Source organism: Diabrotica undecimpunctata, chromosome 6 (genome assembly GCF_040954645.1).
Source record: "Diabrotica undecimpunctata isolate CICGRU chromosome 6, icDiaUnde3, whole genome shotgun sequence".
Classification (NCBI taxonomy): Eukaryota; Metazoa; Arthropoda; class Insecta; order Coleoptera; family Chrysomelidae; genus Diabrotica; species Diabrotica undecimpunctata.
The window spans coordinates 160,101,799-160,121,469 of NC_092808.1; the positions used below are offsets into that span (position 1 = coordinate 160,101,799).

Genomic DNA, 19,671 nt, shown 5'->3' on the forward strand with positions numbered 1-19,671 from the left:
GTCTAATATGTTTAGTTTTTTTTTATATCAGTTATACACTTACACTGTTTGTATTTACGAATTAACCACTAGAGGTTATTAGCATTAAGATATATGTGTGGCTTGGTACAAGAAGTACAAGTCAAAATTTGATGTTTTTCAATAAGGCCAAATTTGTCTCCCTTAAAATTGTGTTGTTTTACAAATAGTTTATTTAATATATTTAATGACACAGGAGTAGGCTGCTCTGTTACAACCTCTCATTCACTAATTAAGTCATCACTTATACCAGCCATCAGCAGCGTTCATACTGGCGAATTATTTAGTATATTGCAAGCTTTTAACCATATATCTCCACCTAATAAGCAGGTTGCCATATGCACAGACTCTTTAGCATCAATCTATTCTATCAAAAATATATTTACTGATCATCCAATCGTCCAAAAGATCAAAATTATCTTGTCCCAAAACATAACAGTTACCATAATCTGGCTGCCATCTCATATTGGTATAGAAGGCAATGAAACTGCAGATCACTATGCTAAACTTGCTACAGCATCACCTGAAATCACCGATAAAATTCAAATTTGTAAGGACCTAAAATCATATATTAAAAGAAGAACCAGACTCCTTTGGCTGCAGCATTGGAACTCTAACTGTTCGATCTTACACGAAATACAACCGTCAATAACCAGTCAGCCTATATTTGATTATTCAGCCCTCTCAAGACGAGATTTCATTGTGATAAGACGACTTCGGATAGGACATTCAAAACTCACACACGGCTACCTAATGTCCTCTAGCATCCGTCACTCCTGTCAAATCTGCCAATCATATTTGACAATCAAACATATTCTCACTGAATGCCATCAACATTCGGCCAGAAGATTACAATACAAACTCAAAAGTGAAGTACGAGATATCCTAAACAACCCTGACCAAATAAAAGCTGTGCTACAATTCCTTAGAGATGAACACTTATATCAAAAAATATAATTAGATTTTAATTTAGACATTGTATAACATATTATTATTATTCCGTATTATTGTAACATATTCTTAATGTAACACTTAATGTTTGTGTAATGAAAATTCATGTTATAGTACCTGTGTAAGTGGCCATAGTAGCCGAGCACGTTAAAGTTGAAATAAAAAAAAAAATAAAAAAAAAAAAAAAAAACTTTATTTTTGACACAGATCATGTGATTTTGTTGAGATAATAAATTAGTTTATAAGTTGTAGTTAAAAATTTAAAATTTTTTTTCTATTTTTGTATTTTTGAGTGTCATAGTCATTTCTTGAAATAAAAATTTTAGGTAAATTATTACTTGTGTGTTGACATAGGCAATTTAATACAAATTATCTGTTACACATATTATACTTAAAAATAAAGATGGACAAGTAAATTCCTGGTGTTTACATATCATCTTCATATATGCGCTAGTCAGGTAAATATTCATCATCTACAACTTGGACTGGTGCTGGTCTAGCAAAAATACATTAATAAAAATACCCGCTTGATACAGAAATGTAAGGCATTAAGTCCTTGAGGTCTTAATAATTTTATCTGATAGTGGAATTATCTGATTGGTTAGTGGGGTTAGCGTAACTTCGCATGGACTACTACATGTTACTTTCTTTCTTGATAAATCCATTAGATTAAAATAATCTGAATCAAAAGAAGTTTTATAAGAAACTTTTGAAAGCGCATCTGTGCGATACTGTAACCATCTTATGTGAAGCCAGGAAATATTTTCATTGTCAGTGTTTAGTTTGCGATGCACGTAGTGATTTTTTGGAATTTGTGAGAAATTCAGAAAATCTTTTTGTTCCATTTCTACAACTTCAATAGAAGGATTTCTCGGAATCATTCTAATTAATTTCGCCCAATATTTGGGTACTTCTATTTTGACAGTTGTATATTTCTTGACTTTTTCAATAGCTGCATAGATCGTATCCGCTTCTTGATGAGTAGGCCCCGATTCAAGAAATTTATGATTGATCACAAGATCTCTTCCATTTCTGTTAAAATCTTCTATCAAAAGAAACAACATAACAGCAACATAAATATTTCTTGTTTGTCCTGAAGAGCAGTCACTCTACGTGTTAATTTCATTAATATTTGCCGGTAAGGAAAATATATAGTGAGTCAAACAGGATGCTATTTCTTGTCCTTCTCTAGCGCCTATTGATTCGTCTCAAACGTAACATACGTCATGTTTATTTTTATTTATGCAACTGTAAATAGTGAGGTTTAGTTCATAATGATCTTTTATAAAATTAAATCTTGTTTTGAAGCATGGGTCTAAGGAGGTGGGTCTAATCATTAGAAGGAGGGTAAAATGACAGGTTAAATTTTTAGGGAAATCTTTTTCTATAAATGACTCTAGTTCAGGTGTTGTAGGAGGATTGTAGGAACTACAATAATCTTTGTTTAGCCGATACATTTTCGAAATACTTAAATCTTGAGATAAATATTTTTTTTTGGGTATGCGATCTTAAATAATGGTTTACATACGAAGAAATACTTTTAATATGGTCTTATATTGTCGTAACTGATTCGTCAGTGACTTTTTATTGGCGTGTTTTTTATTGAGATTATTTAAAAACATAGTACGGCAAACTTTTACTTTTTTTTCCTCATTATTTAGAAAATAAAAAATGTAAACTGTCTTTTGCTTGGCTGTCGATTGTGTTGAAGTCTTTCAACTTTTTTTTCAACTTCATAAAAATTCTGACCAATGAACTGATTTTGAGAATTTACGTCTAGTACATAAAATTTCTGTATACATGAGCAAGCAGGTTTTAAAAATTTTCCAGGAACAAACTTATTTGAGAGTTTCCCTTGATTCTTGCATCCCGGCGCTTATTACGCTGCCAACCACTTGGATTTCTTTTTCTCTTCCTTGTTTTCTCTTCTTTTGTCAATGCATTTCTTCCGTTGCCGTTTTTATGCGAGTGTTGGAAGGATTCTCAACTAACTCATCACCTGATGACTACTCATGGGATGGTTCATAAACATCTGAACTATCAGACAAATATAAATTATTGTGCACATCAGCGTCGTCATAATCTTCGTCTGTTTCAGTATCTAATGATGGTGAATGTAATCTGGTTGAGGTAGATAAATTAGAATCTCCTTTACACATTTGCTCTAAAGTTTTTCCCTGTTAATACATTTTATACTTCTTCTTCTTGTATATTTCAATTTTTTATACCGAACTTAATTTAGTCGCAAAAATAACTTCAAACCAATGGCAAAAACTAAAATTACATCGAGCACTTTATTATCTTCAAATTTGACACAGAGTGGACACCAGGCGGCAGTGTCTAAAAGTCATCTCTCCGATTTTATATTCGTAAAACATAGAAACATTAAAAATAACATATTTATCTTTATTTTACTTATACTTAAACTATGGATTTATTATATGGGGCAATTCAACAAATGCAAAGCTGCAATAGTTTTGACAAAAAAAATCTCTACCGTATATTAAGAACATACAAGAGTTTAATATTTTTTATATTATGTAAATAAACTAAAATGATTAAAATTTAGAATGCAGGTTTTTGTCTTTAAGTTTGAATTTCTAATCTTAAAATCATTTAAAAAAAATTAGATTATAAAAATTATTGACATCATACGTAATAATCAAAACGATCGAAAATATTCACCAAAACAACACAATAAAAGTAAAAGTAGTAGAAGAACTAACTGATCCTAGTGAACCAGGCAATGGGATAGGATAGGAAGATTCCCTGAGTCCTCTATTATTTAACTTGATTATGGATAAAATAATAAAAAGGTAAGATCTAAAAAAGGATACCAAATGGGAGAAAAGCAGCTTAGCATATTCTGCTATTCACACGACGCAACACTACTCTCTCAAAGTGAAGCTCATTTACAACGTATGCTTCACAAATTTAATATTATTGCCAGAAAATTTAACATATGTAACAGAAAATTTACTAAGATGTAAATAAGAGCTCGGATTATCCTTGCTTATTCTGATTTAATGATCGAGGTATACGTACTTTTCTGTCAATTCTACCACTTGATTTTGGATGGTTAGGTGTTCGCTGGGAGTCAAATTTGTCATAAATTTGGTCCTACTGATGTTAATTTTTAGACCTATTGTTGAAGATATATTTTCTAATTTTTGTAGCATTTATTGTGCTTCACGCAGATCTTCGGTAATAAGTACTATATCGTCGGCGAAACTCATTTGGTTGAGCATTTCCCCGTCTATTTGTATTTCTTTATTTTCCCACTTTAGTATTTTAAAGTCGTACTCAAAGACCGTTATAAATAATTTAGGTTTTTCTGAAACATTGCTTTTACTGTTCAAAAGAATATATGACTCGTTGAAGAATATATGACTGAATTGCTTACTGTGTGACTTTGCCATAAATAATTTTCTGTTAATCTGTGTTCTTGTTTGTGATATTTTTAAGTTACGTTTTATATTTCTTTTTTATAAACTATGTATGTTTAACTTGCTACAAACAATATTTGTATTTGTTAAGTAGGTAAATAACTAGATAATTTTCAAACTCTTCGTCAGAAACATGTATTTGTTTCTCTGTCAAATATTGCTGAAATATTTTTTCATATAGCAAGCGAATGTCGTCCAAAAGAGACCACGGATTTCTTGAAAAGTAGCTCAAATGGGTAATTAAAAACTATTTTTGTTAAACATTTTTATTATTAAATATTATTACAAAAGATAATAATTTAGGCAGCGGCACAGCTAGCAATTTCTCCCAAAAGTTTTCCAGCGTTGGCGAAGAAGGGTTCTATTTGGTCTTCGTCACATTTTAATCCATCTTTAGCTAAAGCAATAGCGGCTTCAATTACAGGTTTAATATCGCCTTTCACGGCATCAGGAATCTCAGTTAAAACTTTGAGTAAATCAGAGGCAACCTGTAAAGAGAATTTTAGTTAGGTAGTTAAATTACGTTTTATGTTTTGGTATTACTTGATATAATCATGCAATAATTAAAAATAAACAGTTTACTCACCTGAACGACACAAAGAAGAGTCTGGGCATCATTTCCTTCGCATTCGTCAATTTCGTTGGCTGCCTCTTTGGCCTTTTCGTGAATACCAGATAGATCTTTGACGATAGGTGAAAGAGTTTTAACCAAAGTGACGAGGTCATTCTTTATACATTTAGCTACTCCATCTAGAACTTGGATGCGAATGTCTATGATTTCAGTGTCATGGCTTTCAATACAAGAAACGAGTTTCTTTCCAGCATCATTGCTACCTGAAAATGGAATAATAACGTGTATTAAACATATAAAAAATGTTTTTATTGTAGCCGACCAGACATATAGCGGCAAGTTATTCGTAAAAAACCTAAAATTTTTAGCGATTAGTGTTTTATTGTTACGAAAGTAATTTTTGATTGAGTTTTTACTCTAATAATATGGTTTATAGAAAAACAACTAAACAAATAAATAAAATATTATATAAATTAATAGAATTTAGAATAACAACGCACAGTCAGAATAGTGCAAAAGGTGAACTTTTCTTCAAATGTTCTTTTTTGCATCACATTTTGGGTTGCAGATAAAAATAATATCAAGGTTTATGATAAAAAAAAAAGAAAGAAGCAGCAAGACATGAACAGACATTATAAGATCAGACTAAATATTGGATGTAAACTAATTTAATTTAGTGCTATTTAAATTATCAACTTACCTTCAGCAACTCTGTCAATGAGAGGTTTCAGTGCTCTAATACCTTGAAGAGCGATTTTCTCTAAAAAGTCGAGCGCTTTCTTTAGGTTGTCGTCATAGTTGTCGGCGAATCCATCGATGATACCTGGAGCTTTTTCGTAAATTGTATCAATGATGTCTTCAATTTTATGGACGATCTTTTTGACAATGTCAATTAAGGAGTCATCAGCTGCTTTACTTGGTGAAGCAACAGCCTGAAAGATAAGAAAATATGTAATATAACATTATTGTATTATATGCCACACAAAATCAATTACACTAAAGGATGTAAATAAGAATTAAAGGGAATATTGAGGACCAAGGATTCTTATTGGATCTATATCATTTGATTCAGCAACATAAAAATAACATAGGATTAAAGGAAAATGTTGTTCTGAAGCTAAAAGGACAAACAGTACAAATAGAAAAAATTAAGTGTTATAACAGAAACTTTTTAAGTGATTAATACAATAAGAGAAATACTAAAAATCAAATCTTTTGCTTTTTCCTGTAAATTTGTATGCATTTTTAAAACAAATCATGATGAGCCGCAGGCGAAAAGTTACCAACTAAATAATTTACGTACCCAAATTGCTTTCAAAACCTAATCTTTTTAATATAATACACGAACGAAGTAACGCAGGACCAGACTCTTTCAGAAAACACAGAGCAAGAAAATTGCCATATTTTAATTAATTGATTTTACATAATAAATAACCCTCAATTCCTCTTGTCAATTTTTGGATAGAATTCCTCATTATCTTCTGTGTTTTCCCATAGTATTCTAGGGTTGTTAAAAACATTGATTAGACCACTTTAATTACTATTGTTGTTATTGCACAATAATAGTCATTATTGAGATGAATGTTACACACATTCCTTGTAGTTTGTCACATTCTTTAAAATCTTCAACCAGGATCAACTTAAATGATTTTGATCATCCTAGTAAAATTGTTCACTCCTTGATTTTACAAAATAATAACCCTTAACTTCTATTTTCAGAGACTTTTATCGAATTCTTACTGCCAATTCTCTGTCTTTAAATTCCCTTTAAATCCACTAGACTTACATAATTTAAAATCCACAAGAAAAATGAAATTCCTGTAGTTGGCTGTATAGCATAAATCAGAAAAGTTTTGTTTAAAAATCCTATATAAAAGATATATAACTAAAAATACCCTTTCGGGCTACAGAAAATTTAAGATTTCAATTCAAAGAATACAAATATCATAGGAAAAAATTATTCTCATATTAAGTATAAAAAAATTTGGACAAAAAAATTTTCAATATGCCAAAATTGATATTAAATAAAATTACTTACTGAAGCCAAGATAATAGCGCAGAAGAAGAGGATGATTTTAGCCATTTTGTTTCGATGCTGCTCGATAATGTAACTATCAGTACTAAATTTCACATTATATTTATACTACTTTTTGTATATCATCAGCTTGATAAAGTGATAGGTTCTTAAAAAAAAACTATAATCTTCAAGTAGATGTAATTAATGATTTCGCACTTGTTTTCATACTTTTATTGATTTCAATCGTTTTGTTTTTCTCCCATAATGGTTTCTGTAGTATATTTCATAAATTGCCTTCAATGGAAAGTTTTTACAATTATTGTGTTACAGCCGTCCTTTTTAAATAGTTTTTTTAGAAGTTGTCAGTTGAACCAGTCGTGCTGTTACCAGACGTCTTATTGTTCCTCTTATATTCATTTGTGATATCTATTGTAGTATTAAAGTAGTATAAAAGACGTATCTTAGAATATTGAAATAAATACAGTGATCCAAAAATATTAGAAGTATTGTGCGTGTCTTGTTTCAAAATACTTTCGCTACTCTTGAAGTTTACCCTTATAATTTAGCAGTTTTATAAACATACTATACACGGTTCACAATTTGTTGATAGCTCAGTACAAGTTTAACCCTAATTAGAAAACTGAAATACAGAGAGGATAGGTAATACGATATAATAGTAAAAACCAACCTAAAACTGACGGTTTAAGACGTTTTCGACTAACCCACCTTATATCTGAAGGAATACCTTATTACGGGGGTATTTTGAATGGTTAGAGATGAACGACCAGTGTCGTAGAGTATATGATTGAAACATTTATTTGAACTAAATAAACATATTTTTTAAATTGTATTTATGTAAATTGTATTTTTTAATAAAATTTATTTATTTTATTTAAAAATAAAAAGTTTCTTGCCATTTATAAAAGATACATTTATTTAATTAAGGAAAAAGGCGCCAAATGTCGCCTGGCAAAATTTCCAATGTGTTTTTTAAAAAAATTAAACGCAGAATGAAAGATTACATTACTCATGGCAGAAAGTCCCTGAAAACTTCTACAATGTTTATTTTAATATGTTATGTAACAGGGGTGAAAATAAAAGAGAAAATATAGTATAATTTTTAATTGAAAATATTGCATGCAAAAGAAACTTTTTATTTATTCTAAAAAATATTTCATTCTTCCTTTAAATTTTTCAAAAATGCTTTTTAGTTTATTCAGGATTTGAAAAAAAATGGATACATTTAAAACACATTGAAGATTTTGACAGGCGACATTTTGCGCCTTTCTCCTTTAATACCTTACTATTATAAGTACTATTACTTACCTTATATAATTACGATTAGAAAACTATTCAAATTCAAAATAAATAGGATCAACTTCGGAATCCGAGTCGTCTTGAGGGTTAATAATTAGGTTAATAATCTCTACGGTCGCATCAATTATGTTATCAAGATCCCACATTTTTTGTTCTTCTTCTATTACATGTCTTACTGCATCTTTCCAGTTTTGTTTTGTAATATATGTTATAAAGACTCGTATAACAATTCACGTACAGCTTGTATTTTATATGACGTATTATTTCTAGCCACATAACTTTTCATTTGTGCCCAAATGAGTTCAATTGGATTTATTTCGCAGTGGTAGGGTGGAAGACTAAAGACTGTGATGTTTCGCCTTTCCGCCATTTTGTCAACTACGTATTTCTTGAACTTAGATTTGTGTTGCCGGGCAATTTTTAAAAGTTCTGCTTTTACCATTCCATCTTCGTAAGGCAGATACCTATTTCGCAGCCAGTCAAGAATATCCTGTTTCTTCCACGCATTCGTTAGAAGTCTTTTTACTAGTCGTGAATGATAAGGTGCATTATCTAATACTATAATTGAATTTGGTGGTATGTGTTCAATCATTTGCTCAAAATACTCTTCGAAAACATCAGCTGTCATCTCCTCGTGATAGTGCTTTTGGAATGAAATTCCAACAAACCATGCTTAACAAATCCTTTTTCACTGCCAATGTGAGAAATTATTAATCTACTGCCTTTACCAGAAGGTGGGGAAATACCAGTAGACCAACCTTCCATAAAGGCTTGCCTGGAGCTTAATATATTTTTATCTTAGATAATTTCTTCTCCAACATCATCTTCTCCTCCCGGTCAATCAAAAGTGATTTTCGGTCTGATTTCTCCCACCGGAAATTTAATTCTTTTAAAACTTGCCACAATTTAGTTCGTCCGATATGAGGCAAATCTGGGTCGTCTCTTACTTCTTGTAAATTTTTGTTTAGGTTTGGTATTTCTTTTTTGAAAAAAAAATCCATGAATTTTCCTTCGAATACCATTTTTGGCAAATTCATCAATTTCAATAGACTTTTATCCTCTCTTTAAGTTTTCGTTTGTGTTTGGGTTAGCTATACCGTGTTTTTTTTTCTTTCTAATAGGAACCTATATAAAGTTGACTCTCCTACGCCAGTCATGTTGGCACAACTTTCGACTTGCGAACAGTGTTTGTGGGATTCTGAGAAACCAGAGCATCGTGAACATTCAGGACAATAGTCTTCTCTCTTGGTGAATAGACAGACTTACTGACTGTACGCAACAGTACCGGTGTAAAACTTGATGATGTTGATGATGAAGCCATCACAAACAATCCAACAAAACGAGCACGAGCGAAAGGTACGTATATGTTCGTAGGTATATGGAATAAAAAATCACTCACGCACTGCATATAATTCGCAAAAGAAATATTCGAGACTCTAATTACTGCCGTAGACGCGGAAACACCGACAAGCCGTAAATTACATGCGATCAAAAACGTACTAAACAAAAAAATTGTTTTTGTTCGTAATAACTTCACCCTTTCAAGTTAAGTTTCGAATATAATTATATTATTAAAAATCTGGGGAATTCCATCTTAATTATCTTGCAATGAATAGTACATTCGGATATGAATTCCAGGTTTTCTAGTAAAGTGATTAAACGCGAAGATTAGTATTGAAATATCCAAAGAGATAAGGTATTCTTATTTACAAAATTGTTAAAGGTTAAATTCTTATTTTTATTAATATAATATAATAACCAACATTAGTCGTGAAAGTTTTAATTGTTTTTTTGCTAAATATATTAGTATTAAAATATTATCAATATTATATATAACAGTATTAAAACATTATATTATTATTTAATGAATAAACACCTTAGGAACGCCTATGATTTACGACCGTTTTATGAGATTGAGGCATATTTCGTGTTCTTTGTGAATTTGTGAACAGAGAATAGTAACTTTGCCCGTCGCATACGACGGGGTATCCAATCAACTATCATCTACAGTCAGTCATTCAATTTTTAAAATCAACGGTAAAAAAAAGGAAATGTTCCATCTTATATACATATCTTATTATATTTTTTTCCTTTGTTGCGAGCTATGCCGATACATTCTACCTTTATTTTACTACTAACTCGCATTAATTTTTTCTAGTTGTTTAAAGCGTTCTAAACATTTGGCATTCTTTTCCTCGGGTAGCATAGCTTCCTCCGTGGATCTGTTAGTTGTTGCTTTGAAAAACTCAGAGCCTTCTAACATTATTGCCACAAATTGGTCGCATTGCTCCTGTAGTGATCCTTTCCCAAGTTAGCATGCTCCTTTTCTAACTTGGCTGCACCGTAGCAATAGTCAGAAATACGACATACAGTTGCCTTCCATCTTATACACATATTTTATTATATTTTCTCCTTTGTTGAGGCCCTTTTCAGGTCAATAAAGCAAATTTACTTTATATTTACCATATTCTTTATATATAAAGCAAATATGTCTATTATCGTATATAGTCTCATGTGATACCTATGTCGATATACGATCAATAATAACGAAGACGATGTGTAGTGCCCTTTTGGTAATTTTTTTTTGTTTGTTTTTTATATCTAAATATATTCGTCATATCCTCCGCTTTTATATACTATGTAGCATGTTAGGATTCGTTTAATTGTTTATTTTGCGCTCAACTAGAGGCCTTCTTTAAGTCAATACATAAAAATTTGTCTTATAGTTAAACTATTTTTATACATAGTAGCCTATGACTGTCATCGAATGCGATAGTCTGTGGACTAGTACGCATTTCGATGCGCATCGCCCCGCCTCGAATTTTCCCATTGGCTCTTGACCTGGAAATCCCTATTTATCGCTCGAACAGCGCATATAAATATTGGCGATTTTCAGGTCAGAAACGTTCAGTTCTTCACGGGCTCTCCGAGAGCTTCGTGCTCTCGGGGCTCTGCTTCCTGCATTTATTTTCCATACTCTATGGCTGAGATATTATTCAACTACAACCTGATGTTTTATTTCGACCTATATTTTTGTCATGTAAGAAATATCTTGTCTTTTTCAAGACAAGCCATCAGAAGATAAATATTTACAAGTCCATACCCAGTAAATGGACTTGGGTAGAGGAGCTCCCGACTGCGATATTCGAAGCCTTCTACAGAGCACCCGGAGATAACAGAAGGTGGTTAGACCCTTATTTGTTCTCCCGAGGTGACATAACATCTCGTATGTAACTATACGGTCATTAATAATGAAGACACTGTGTAGTGTTTATTTGGTAGTCGCCTTTCACTGGGATATATTATCTTAGCGATAGTTGCATTGTCTTTTAATTCATGCTTTTTTGATCATCGGCAGTGTTTTTGGCACTTAATATTACCCCGAGATTCTTTACTTCACGTTTACCAAATTTTGATTTGTACGGTTCAAATTTAGAAGACATCATCCTTCCAAATTCCGGTGTTTGATAAATTTTATGATTTTAGACTTCTGGGGGCTTATGTTTAGTTTTTTTTAAAGATATTTCTGTAATTACAACTTGAGACTCATGCATTATATCGTTCACGAGGCTGTTGTCTAAAATGACCAGGATATGGTGTCTTTTTTTTTAAGTCTAAACTTTTATTTTAGAATGAAAAAGACAGTAAAGATTCTATTTCACGTACAAATCGTCTATGTATCTGTTTATACGTATTTCGCTTTAATAAAGCTCATCCGAACAGTTATTCATAGGCGTTCTCAACGTGAAAAATAGATCTTTTCTGTCTTTGGGAAGCAACGATAAAATGGCTTCGAAACGGACGCAATAGCGACATCTGATATTAAATCCGTAAAATAGTTTCGAAACACAATTTTATTTTAGACTTAAAATGTGCTCCCTTAAAAGTTCCTTACAGAATGTTTTAACTACTTTGAGTATATTCATCAAAATTGATAATTACCAACTGTTGGAACAGGGTAGTTTCTGCAAAGAAATATGTGAAGCACATCATAATAAAGTGCATCAAACTATTTGCTGACAATAAGAACATTGACAGACAAGGAAAATAAATACTAACCCTAAATCTATACAAATTAAAATATTAGATTGTTAATAACAGCTTGACCAATCCGTTGGCTGAGTAAAGGTTACTTGCTTTATTTTTTAATTTTAGAATTTTTTTGTGCTTTCTTCTTATTTTGATGTAGACATGACGCTGTCTGTTTTTTAATATTCCTCCAGTAAGTTGTAGTTCCATCGTTAACGTGGTCTTCCTACTGATCGTCCTCCTATTGAGGAACCGTCTCTTGTTGTCATTCGGCTTATACGATCGTTTCTTTCTACTCCTTATTTCTTAACAATTTGAAATTACTGTCTAAAGCTTGAGCATGTGTTACTATCTCTTGTTGCTGATTAAGTTTCTAACTAATTCTGCAACCAAGGTATTTAAAAGGATTTACATGTTTTTAACATATTGTTATTAAACAACAGGGTTTTCGTAGTAAAAGATCGTTTACAGATGCAATATTCGTCATAAAGCAAATTACTGAGAAATCACGAGAGTACAATAGACCAGCATTTCTATGTCTGATTCACCTAAAGAAAGCGTTTGACAGAATAAGATTCAAAGATGTAATCTGTCTTCTGTATAATGAGAGTTTTCCCTAAATATTATAAACTATTGAAAATATTTACCAAAAACAACAAAATGCAAGTCAGAATAGATAAACAACTTGCAGAACCTATTGAAATATGCCCTATGCTCTTCAATTTAATCATGAATAAAATAATCATAAATGAAGATGATACAGAATGGGAATCAAAAAAAAATAGAAATACTAAAGATAAAGATAGCCTGCAAAGACTGGTCCAGAGATTTAACCTTATCATCTCAGGAAACTGAAACAATAGTAATGAGCAAAAAACCAACTGGATGTAAAATAGAAATTGATAACATCAATACTGAATAAGTAGTGAAAATAAAATATTTGGAATTACAGTGTCCAGCTTTAGAGACCTGGACAAAGAAGTGGGAGATCAAGTACAAAAAGCACATAGTATGACAGGACGCCCTAATAACATTATATGGCGAAACAGACGCATGGGTACTGCGATAAGTCAAGCATTTTAAGCCAGTGTAAGACCAATATTGACATATACCTCATTAAAAACACCCAACACAGCCACAACACAAAAGCTACTGGAATCGGCAGAGATAAGTGTACTTAGAAGAATTACAGGAAATATTCTAAGAGATCGAAAGAGAACTGAAGACATTAAAAGTAACGTACAGTGTATAGTGTGTACAGTGAATGGACACGAACTAGAAAAAAAAACAAAACGGGTGTGGCAGTCTAGTGGGACTGCCGGTGGAAGTTACACTTCTATACACGCATTCGCCGTTACAAATTTATTTGGGAGTCAATCTGCACAATCATTACATATGTAATTCTATAGGTAAGACATAGCAGAAAGAGAAACAGAATTAATAACAACTTACTAACAATGAAGGATTGAATCAATATTTTGATGAAAATTTATATTTTTATTTTCATATATGTATGAAAGGAGTTGAATGCAAAATTTTTTTATACATACTCTGCAGTAAAATTCATTGTTTATTTTGTTATAAATATAATAATACAATACAAATTAAACTACAATATTCATAAGTATTTAAAAATGACAATAATATACATAAAAAATACACTACAATACAGTGCAACATAATTCCATATATAATAATACAATACAAATTAAAATGCAATATCCGTAAGTATTTAAAAATGACAATAATGTAATAATATTAATAAAAGAGTCCTCCCCGACTGGGAATCGAACCCCGGTCTCCCGCGTGACGGGCGGGGATACTGACTACTACACTACCGAGGACATAACACAAATTTATTTCAAAATTGACAGTTCTGGATCATACAGTGATTTTTATTGAGATTATTATTTTGAAATACAAAAGAATAATATAATTATGAACATTTAATAAATAATACAAAACTTATCACATAAATAATAATATGTATTAATAAATATTTTATTATATGTATAATATTATATGTATATCTATCTTTATATATTATATATAATATTAAATTATATATACAAAAAGAAAATTTTATATTCGAGAGAGGAAGAGAAAGAAAATATATCTTCTGTCTCTCTCCTACTCATTATCTTACATATGTAATGGTTTCACAGATTCACTCCCATACAAATTTCCAACGTGGAGCGCGCGTATAGAAGTATAACTTCAAAAATGGAATAATCACATAAGCAGAATGAAGGAGACCCGGATCGTCAAAATAGCAAGAGATAAAGTAGAACGACATCATCTGTTTATTTTTCATTAAAATTTGTATCTTTCAAATTTTTATTTCTATAGAAAAGTTCTAAATTTTTTCATTCAATCTTTATGTTATTTGTTATCTTATACGAGTAAACTATATAGTCTTATCTTGAATCGCGGGATCTTTTAGGCGATTGATTTTAGGTCAAGTCTTTGACTATAATTCTTGTGCTAATATTTGCTAAAACCGAGTTATGGTCGTCAGTTGTTTATATCAGGTCAGATATAATAATTGTATTTTACTACTCGCTAAACACTCTCCAAACCTTGTTTAAGACTTTTGCACTATTAACCTTCAAAATTTATAACAGATCTCAAATTATCTGGACTATAGCTTATGTGGTTAAATAAAAACTAGGTTTTACTAAACAGTTTTATTATTAAATATTAAAAAATTTTATAATTTAGGCAGCGGCACAGCTAGCAATTTCTCCTAAAAGTTTTCCAGCGTTGGCGAAGAAGGGTTCAATTTGGTCTTCATCACATTTTAATCCATCTTTAGCTAAAGCAAGAGCGGCTTCAATTACAGGTTTGATATCGCCTTTCACGGCATCAGGAATCTCAGTTAAAACTTTGAGTAAATCAGAGGCAACCTGTAAAGAGAATTTTAGTTAGGTAGGTATATATTACGTTTTATGTTTTGGTATTACTTGATATAATCATGCAATAATTAAAAATAAACAGTTTACTCACCTGAACGACACAAAGAAGAGTCTGGGCATCATTTCCTTCGCATTCGTCAATTTCGTTGGCAGCGTCTTTGGCCTTTTCGTGAATACCAGATAGATCTTTGAGGATTGGTGAAAGAGTTTTAACCAAAGTGACGAGGTCATTCTTTATACATTTACCTACTCCATCCAAAACTTGGATGCGAATGTCTATGATTTCTGTGTCATGGCTTTCAATGCAAGAAACTAGTTTCTTTCCAGCATCATTGCTACCTGAAAATAAAATAATAGCATGTATTAAACATTACAGCGGCAATTAAGTCAAACGAAACCTTCAATTTTTGACTATTAGTCAGTATGGGATTTACCGACAAATATGACGAATAGCAGGATACCTAGACATGGGGCGTTGGCGCCGTAGAAGTAGCCTTTAAAGATGTAGGGGAACGTGTAGAAGAAAGCCTCTCCCGGCGTCTTGGTGGAGTAATTAATGAGAAAATGGTTAGAAGTAGAAAAATCTGTGAGAATGTTCGTTGGCATGAAAAATAAGAAGATATTAGCGGTTGGAGATGTGTAAAGAGCTACCAGTACGGCGTTATGTAGATGTTTGGTAGAAAAATATGATAAATGGGGGAATTAGACAATGTAGATTATTTAGTAGACAAGTATCAGATATATAAGTATTAATGTATGTCGTACAGATCGGTTTGTCGTCAGTAACCCCTAATTTGGGAGTCTTAAATTGCCATGTAGGTTATGTGTTAAAAACGTAAACATCACAGCCTCTTATTAACAATGTATTAACGATGTAAAAATTAACAAATTTAGTGCAATTTTAATTGATTTTACCTACATATTTAGTGACTTGGCCCATGTAATCCGATATTTTAGATCTAGACTTACTTAATTTACTGCTAGTTAAATTATCAACTTACCTTCAGCAACTCTGTCAATGAGAGGTTTTAGTGCTCTAATACCTTGAAGAGCAATTTTCTCCAAAAAGTCTAGCGCTTTTTTTAGGTTGTCGTCATAGTTGTCGGCAAATCCGTCGATGATGCCTGGAGCTTTTTCGTAAATTGTATCAATGATGTCTTCAATTTTATGGACGATCTTTTTAACAATGTCAATTAAGGAGTCATCAGCTGCTTTACTTGGTAAAGCAACAGCCTGTAAATTAAGAAAAATATGTAAGCTAACATTACTGTACTTAATGCGTCAGAAAATCTATTAATTTATATTTAAATGGGAATAAGCCACAATTAAAGGTTAAAATGCGTTTATTGACGTTTCAATTTCCACTTCGGAAATCGTTCTCAAAATACAAACACTAATGTTTGTATTTTGAGAACGATTTCCGAAGTGGAAATTGAAACGCCAATAAACGTATTTTAACCTTTAATTGTGGCTTATTCCCATTTAAATATAAATTAATTTAAAATGACACAAGAAAATAGCTTCAGAACAATAAAAAATCTATTATACTAAAAGATTTAAATATGAATTTACAAGAATTATTGGGCCCTAAGGGTAGTTCTTGTTCTCAATGTACAACATTCTCTATGTAACTGTCATTTACATATGCTTTTTTTATTTCTGTAATTATTATATTAACAGTAAGTTTTAATCTTGGTATATGTTATACATTATAACTTATTTTAGTTCCCTAAAAATATAAAATAAGAAAATGCTATAAGGAAACACAACTAAAACCGAATTCAAATAATATGATAATGTAACATAAAAAAAACGATAGTACAGGAAAAATAACATAAAATTATGTTAGTGGTAATTGGATCGACAAATCAGAAAACAAAAATTTGGGTATATATATATATATATATATATATATATATATATATATATATATATATATATATGGTTATAATTAACAATATACGGTATAATTAACAATATACGGTACGCCGACGATACTGTGATTCTAGCTAAAAACATCGACGATCTGCAGGAGCTAATCAATAGAGTTGACATGGAATGCACAAATTGGGGACTGTCGATAAATATCGATAAAACTAAATACGTGGTGACCAGTAAAGTGGATATCGGCGCAACCCAACTGATATTAAACCAACAACCGCTGCAGAGAGTTCAGAGATTCAAATACCTTGGATGTTGGATTACCCAAAATCTAGATCCATTATTCGAAATTCGATGTAGAATTGAACAGGCAAGAAACTCATTTCAAAAATTCAAGCCTCTATTATCCAATAACTCATTAAATTTGGAAATCCGTGAAAAGTTTACAAGATGTTACGTGTGGTCTGTACTTTTGTATGGATGTGAAACTTGGACTTTAAACGCCGATATCATGAATAAAATCGAGACGTTTGAGATGTGGTTGTATCGAAGGATACTAAAAATTCCATGGACTAGCAGAACCAGAAACGAAGAAGTTCTTCGAAGAATGGGACATCAACGAACTCTATTAAATATTATTAAGAGGCGTAAACTAGAATATCTTGGAGATATAATCAGAGGACCAAGATATGAGTTCCTTCGGCTAATTCTCAACGGTAAAATCGAAGGAAAGAAATGGATAGGACAAAAGAAACTCTCTTGGTTGAGGAATTTGCGGCAGTGGACAGTTTTGACAGCGGACCAATTGCTACACGTAGCGCAAGACCGAGATCAGTATAAAAATATTATAAGCATGGTAGTCGCCGACGTTCCGTAGAGATATGGCACTCTACGAAGAAAGATATATATATATATATATATATATATATATATATATATATATATATATATATATATATATATTCTAGAATAGTTTGTACTCATTATAAAACAAAATAATTTATTTAAAAAAAAAATTTAATAATCGTAAAATTTATGTTAAAAAAAAATTACTTACTGAAGCCAAGATAATAGCGCAGAAGAATAGGATGATTTTAGCCATTTTGTTTGGATACCGCTCAAAAATGTAACTATCACAACTAAATTTCACATTATATTTATACTACTTTTTGGTATTTTATCAGTCGTGATAAAATTGATAGTTTTAGAAAAACTGTAATCTTCAAGCAGGTGTAGTTAATCATTTAGCACGAGCTATCATACCCTTACAGATTTTAGAATCGTTTTTAATTCAGACTTTTTTTATTCCAGATATAGGTATCATACATCCTTTTATCCTTGAAAAGGCAATACTTCTTCCCACCCTACACCTACAGGGGTTTTAGTTTGGTATTAGTTTATTTTAGAGGTTCATCAAATCTAAACATTTGGATGTTTTTTTTATTATTAAATGATAATTTTCCTCTGTAACACTGGTATTATTTATTATTTCAGATATACCAACCCCATCTTGTATATGTGTATAATGTAACAAAAGGCGAAGTTGACAGTAGTGACCAAAATATTAGTCTCTACATTTTTATTTGTTAAAAAAATAGTAATTATTTATTTTTAGTTATTTATTACTAGAACTTACAAACAGCACCTAGGTATTAGTTACATGTAAGAGGACTCATTACTTGTACAACAGTTATATACACAATAAAAATACAGAAAAGTAAAGACATTAAAAAATAGTTATAAAATTTTAAAATTATTTGAGTCCAGCTATCTATCTACATTTCTTAATATGCCTTACCCTACAGTTAAAGAGGTCTATATCACAGATCTTTAATACATTATACTGATATTGCATATAATTAGTAGAATAAGCATTATATGGACTACAAGAAAATAGGTTACTACAATTGACACAATGCATATTTCTTCTTTGCTCTAATAATTGCAAGGCAAATATATGAAGCAACTACTTTTTTGACGGCATAAGGAGGGGATACACATTGTACTTTTTAAGGTTTAAATACCATAGAAATCTTTTTTGTACTTCTTTTATATGATTAATATTAACTTGGGCTTCAGAAGCTTATACCACTGATGCATATTCCAAATTTGGTCTGACTAAAGCGTGATATAGTCCAATGGTTTTGTTTATACTGTAAGGTTTGGATTTTTTTATTACAAATCCGAGTATTTTGTAGGCCTTTTTAACAATATTTATATAGTGTTTATTATATTTCATGTTAGCCTGTAGGTATGTATAATTCCAGATCTTTACGTTTCGTTTTTCTAGATACTATACAATTGTCAATTCTATAATTATTTTGAATGAAGCCGATTTTGCGGTAAACGATATGGCTCTACACTTTTTTATATTTAAGACCATGTTGTCCCTGAACCATTCTACAATTGGTAAGGTCATATTGTAGTAACTGACAATCATTTGAAGTATGTATAGTCGTAAAAAGCTTAAAACCATCTGCATAGATCAGGATAGAAGAAAATTTAAGACATTTTGGTAGTGAGTTG

The 19,671-nt window shown here is 31.2% G+C and overlaps 3 protein-coding genes across 3 annotated transcripts in view; 1 reads left to right on the forward strand and 2 right to left on the reverse strand.

The window, feature by feature from the left end:
• Csgalnact (Chondroitin sulfate N-acetylgalactosaminyltransferase) overlaps positions 1-19,671 on the forward strand; it is a 525,789-nt gene that overhangs the window by 411,650 nt on the left and 94,468 nt on the right. The window lies entirely within an intron of this gene.
• On the reverse strand, positions 4,666-7,179 carry LOC140442946 (uncharacterized). Its single transcript, XM_072533905.1, has 4 exons — positions 7,025-7,179; positions 5,687-5,918; positions 5,002-5,249; positions 4,666-4,903 (listed from the first exon to the last, which is right to left on the reverse strand). Exons 1-4 carry the CDS (start codon positions 7,067-7,069, stop codon positions 4,715-4,717), a joined length of 714 nt encoding a protein of 237 aa, XP_072390006.1. The 5' UTR covers positions 7,070-7,179; the 3' UTR covers positions 4,666-4,714.
• LOC140442947 (uncharacterized) lies at positions 15,022-18,318 on the reverse strand. Its single transcript, XM_072533906.1, has 4 exons — positions 18,203-18,318; positions 16,266-16,497; positions 15,356-15,603; positions 15,022-15,255 (listed from the first exon to the last, which is right to left on the reverse strand). The coding sequence occupies exons 1-4, from the start codon at positions 18,245-18,247 to the stop codon at positions 15,067-15,069; spliced, it is 714 nt and encodes a 237-aa protein (XP_072390007.1). The 5' UTR covers positions 18,248-18,318; the 3' UTR covers positions 15,022-15,066.

Bases quoted from the DNA above. Each gene is read 5' to 3' on its own strand.
- LOC140442947 (XM_072533906.1), bottom strand. From the start codon at position 18,247: ATGGCTAAAATCATCCTATTCTTCTGCGCTATTATCTTGGCTTCA. The intron at 16,498-18,202 runs GTAAGTAATTTT...CTTAATTTACAG, and splicing joins GCGCTATTATCTTGGCTTCA to GCTGTTGCTTTACCAAGTAA. The intron at 15,256-15,355 runs GTGAGTAAACTG...TTCTCTTTACAG, and splicing joins CTCTTCTTTGTGTCGTTCAG to GTTGCCTCTGATTTACTCAA.
- LOC140442946 (XM_072533905.1), bottom strand. From the start codon at position 7,069: ATGGCTAAAATCATCCTCTTCTTCTGCGCTATTATCTTGGCTTCA. The intron at 5,919-7,024 runs GTAAGTAATTTT...CTTATCTTTCAG, and splicing joins GCGCTATTATCTTGGCTTCA to GCTGTTGCTTCACCAAGTAA. The intron at 4,904-5,001 runs GTGAGTAAACTG...TTCTCTTTACAG, and splicing joins CTCTTCTTTGTGTCGTTCAG to GTTGCCTCTGATTTACTCAA.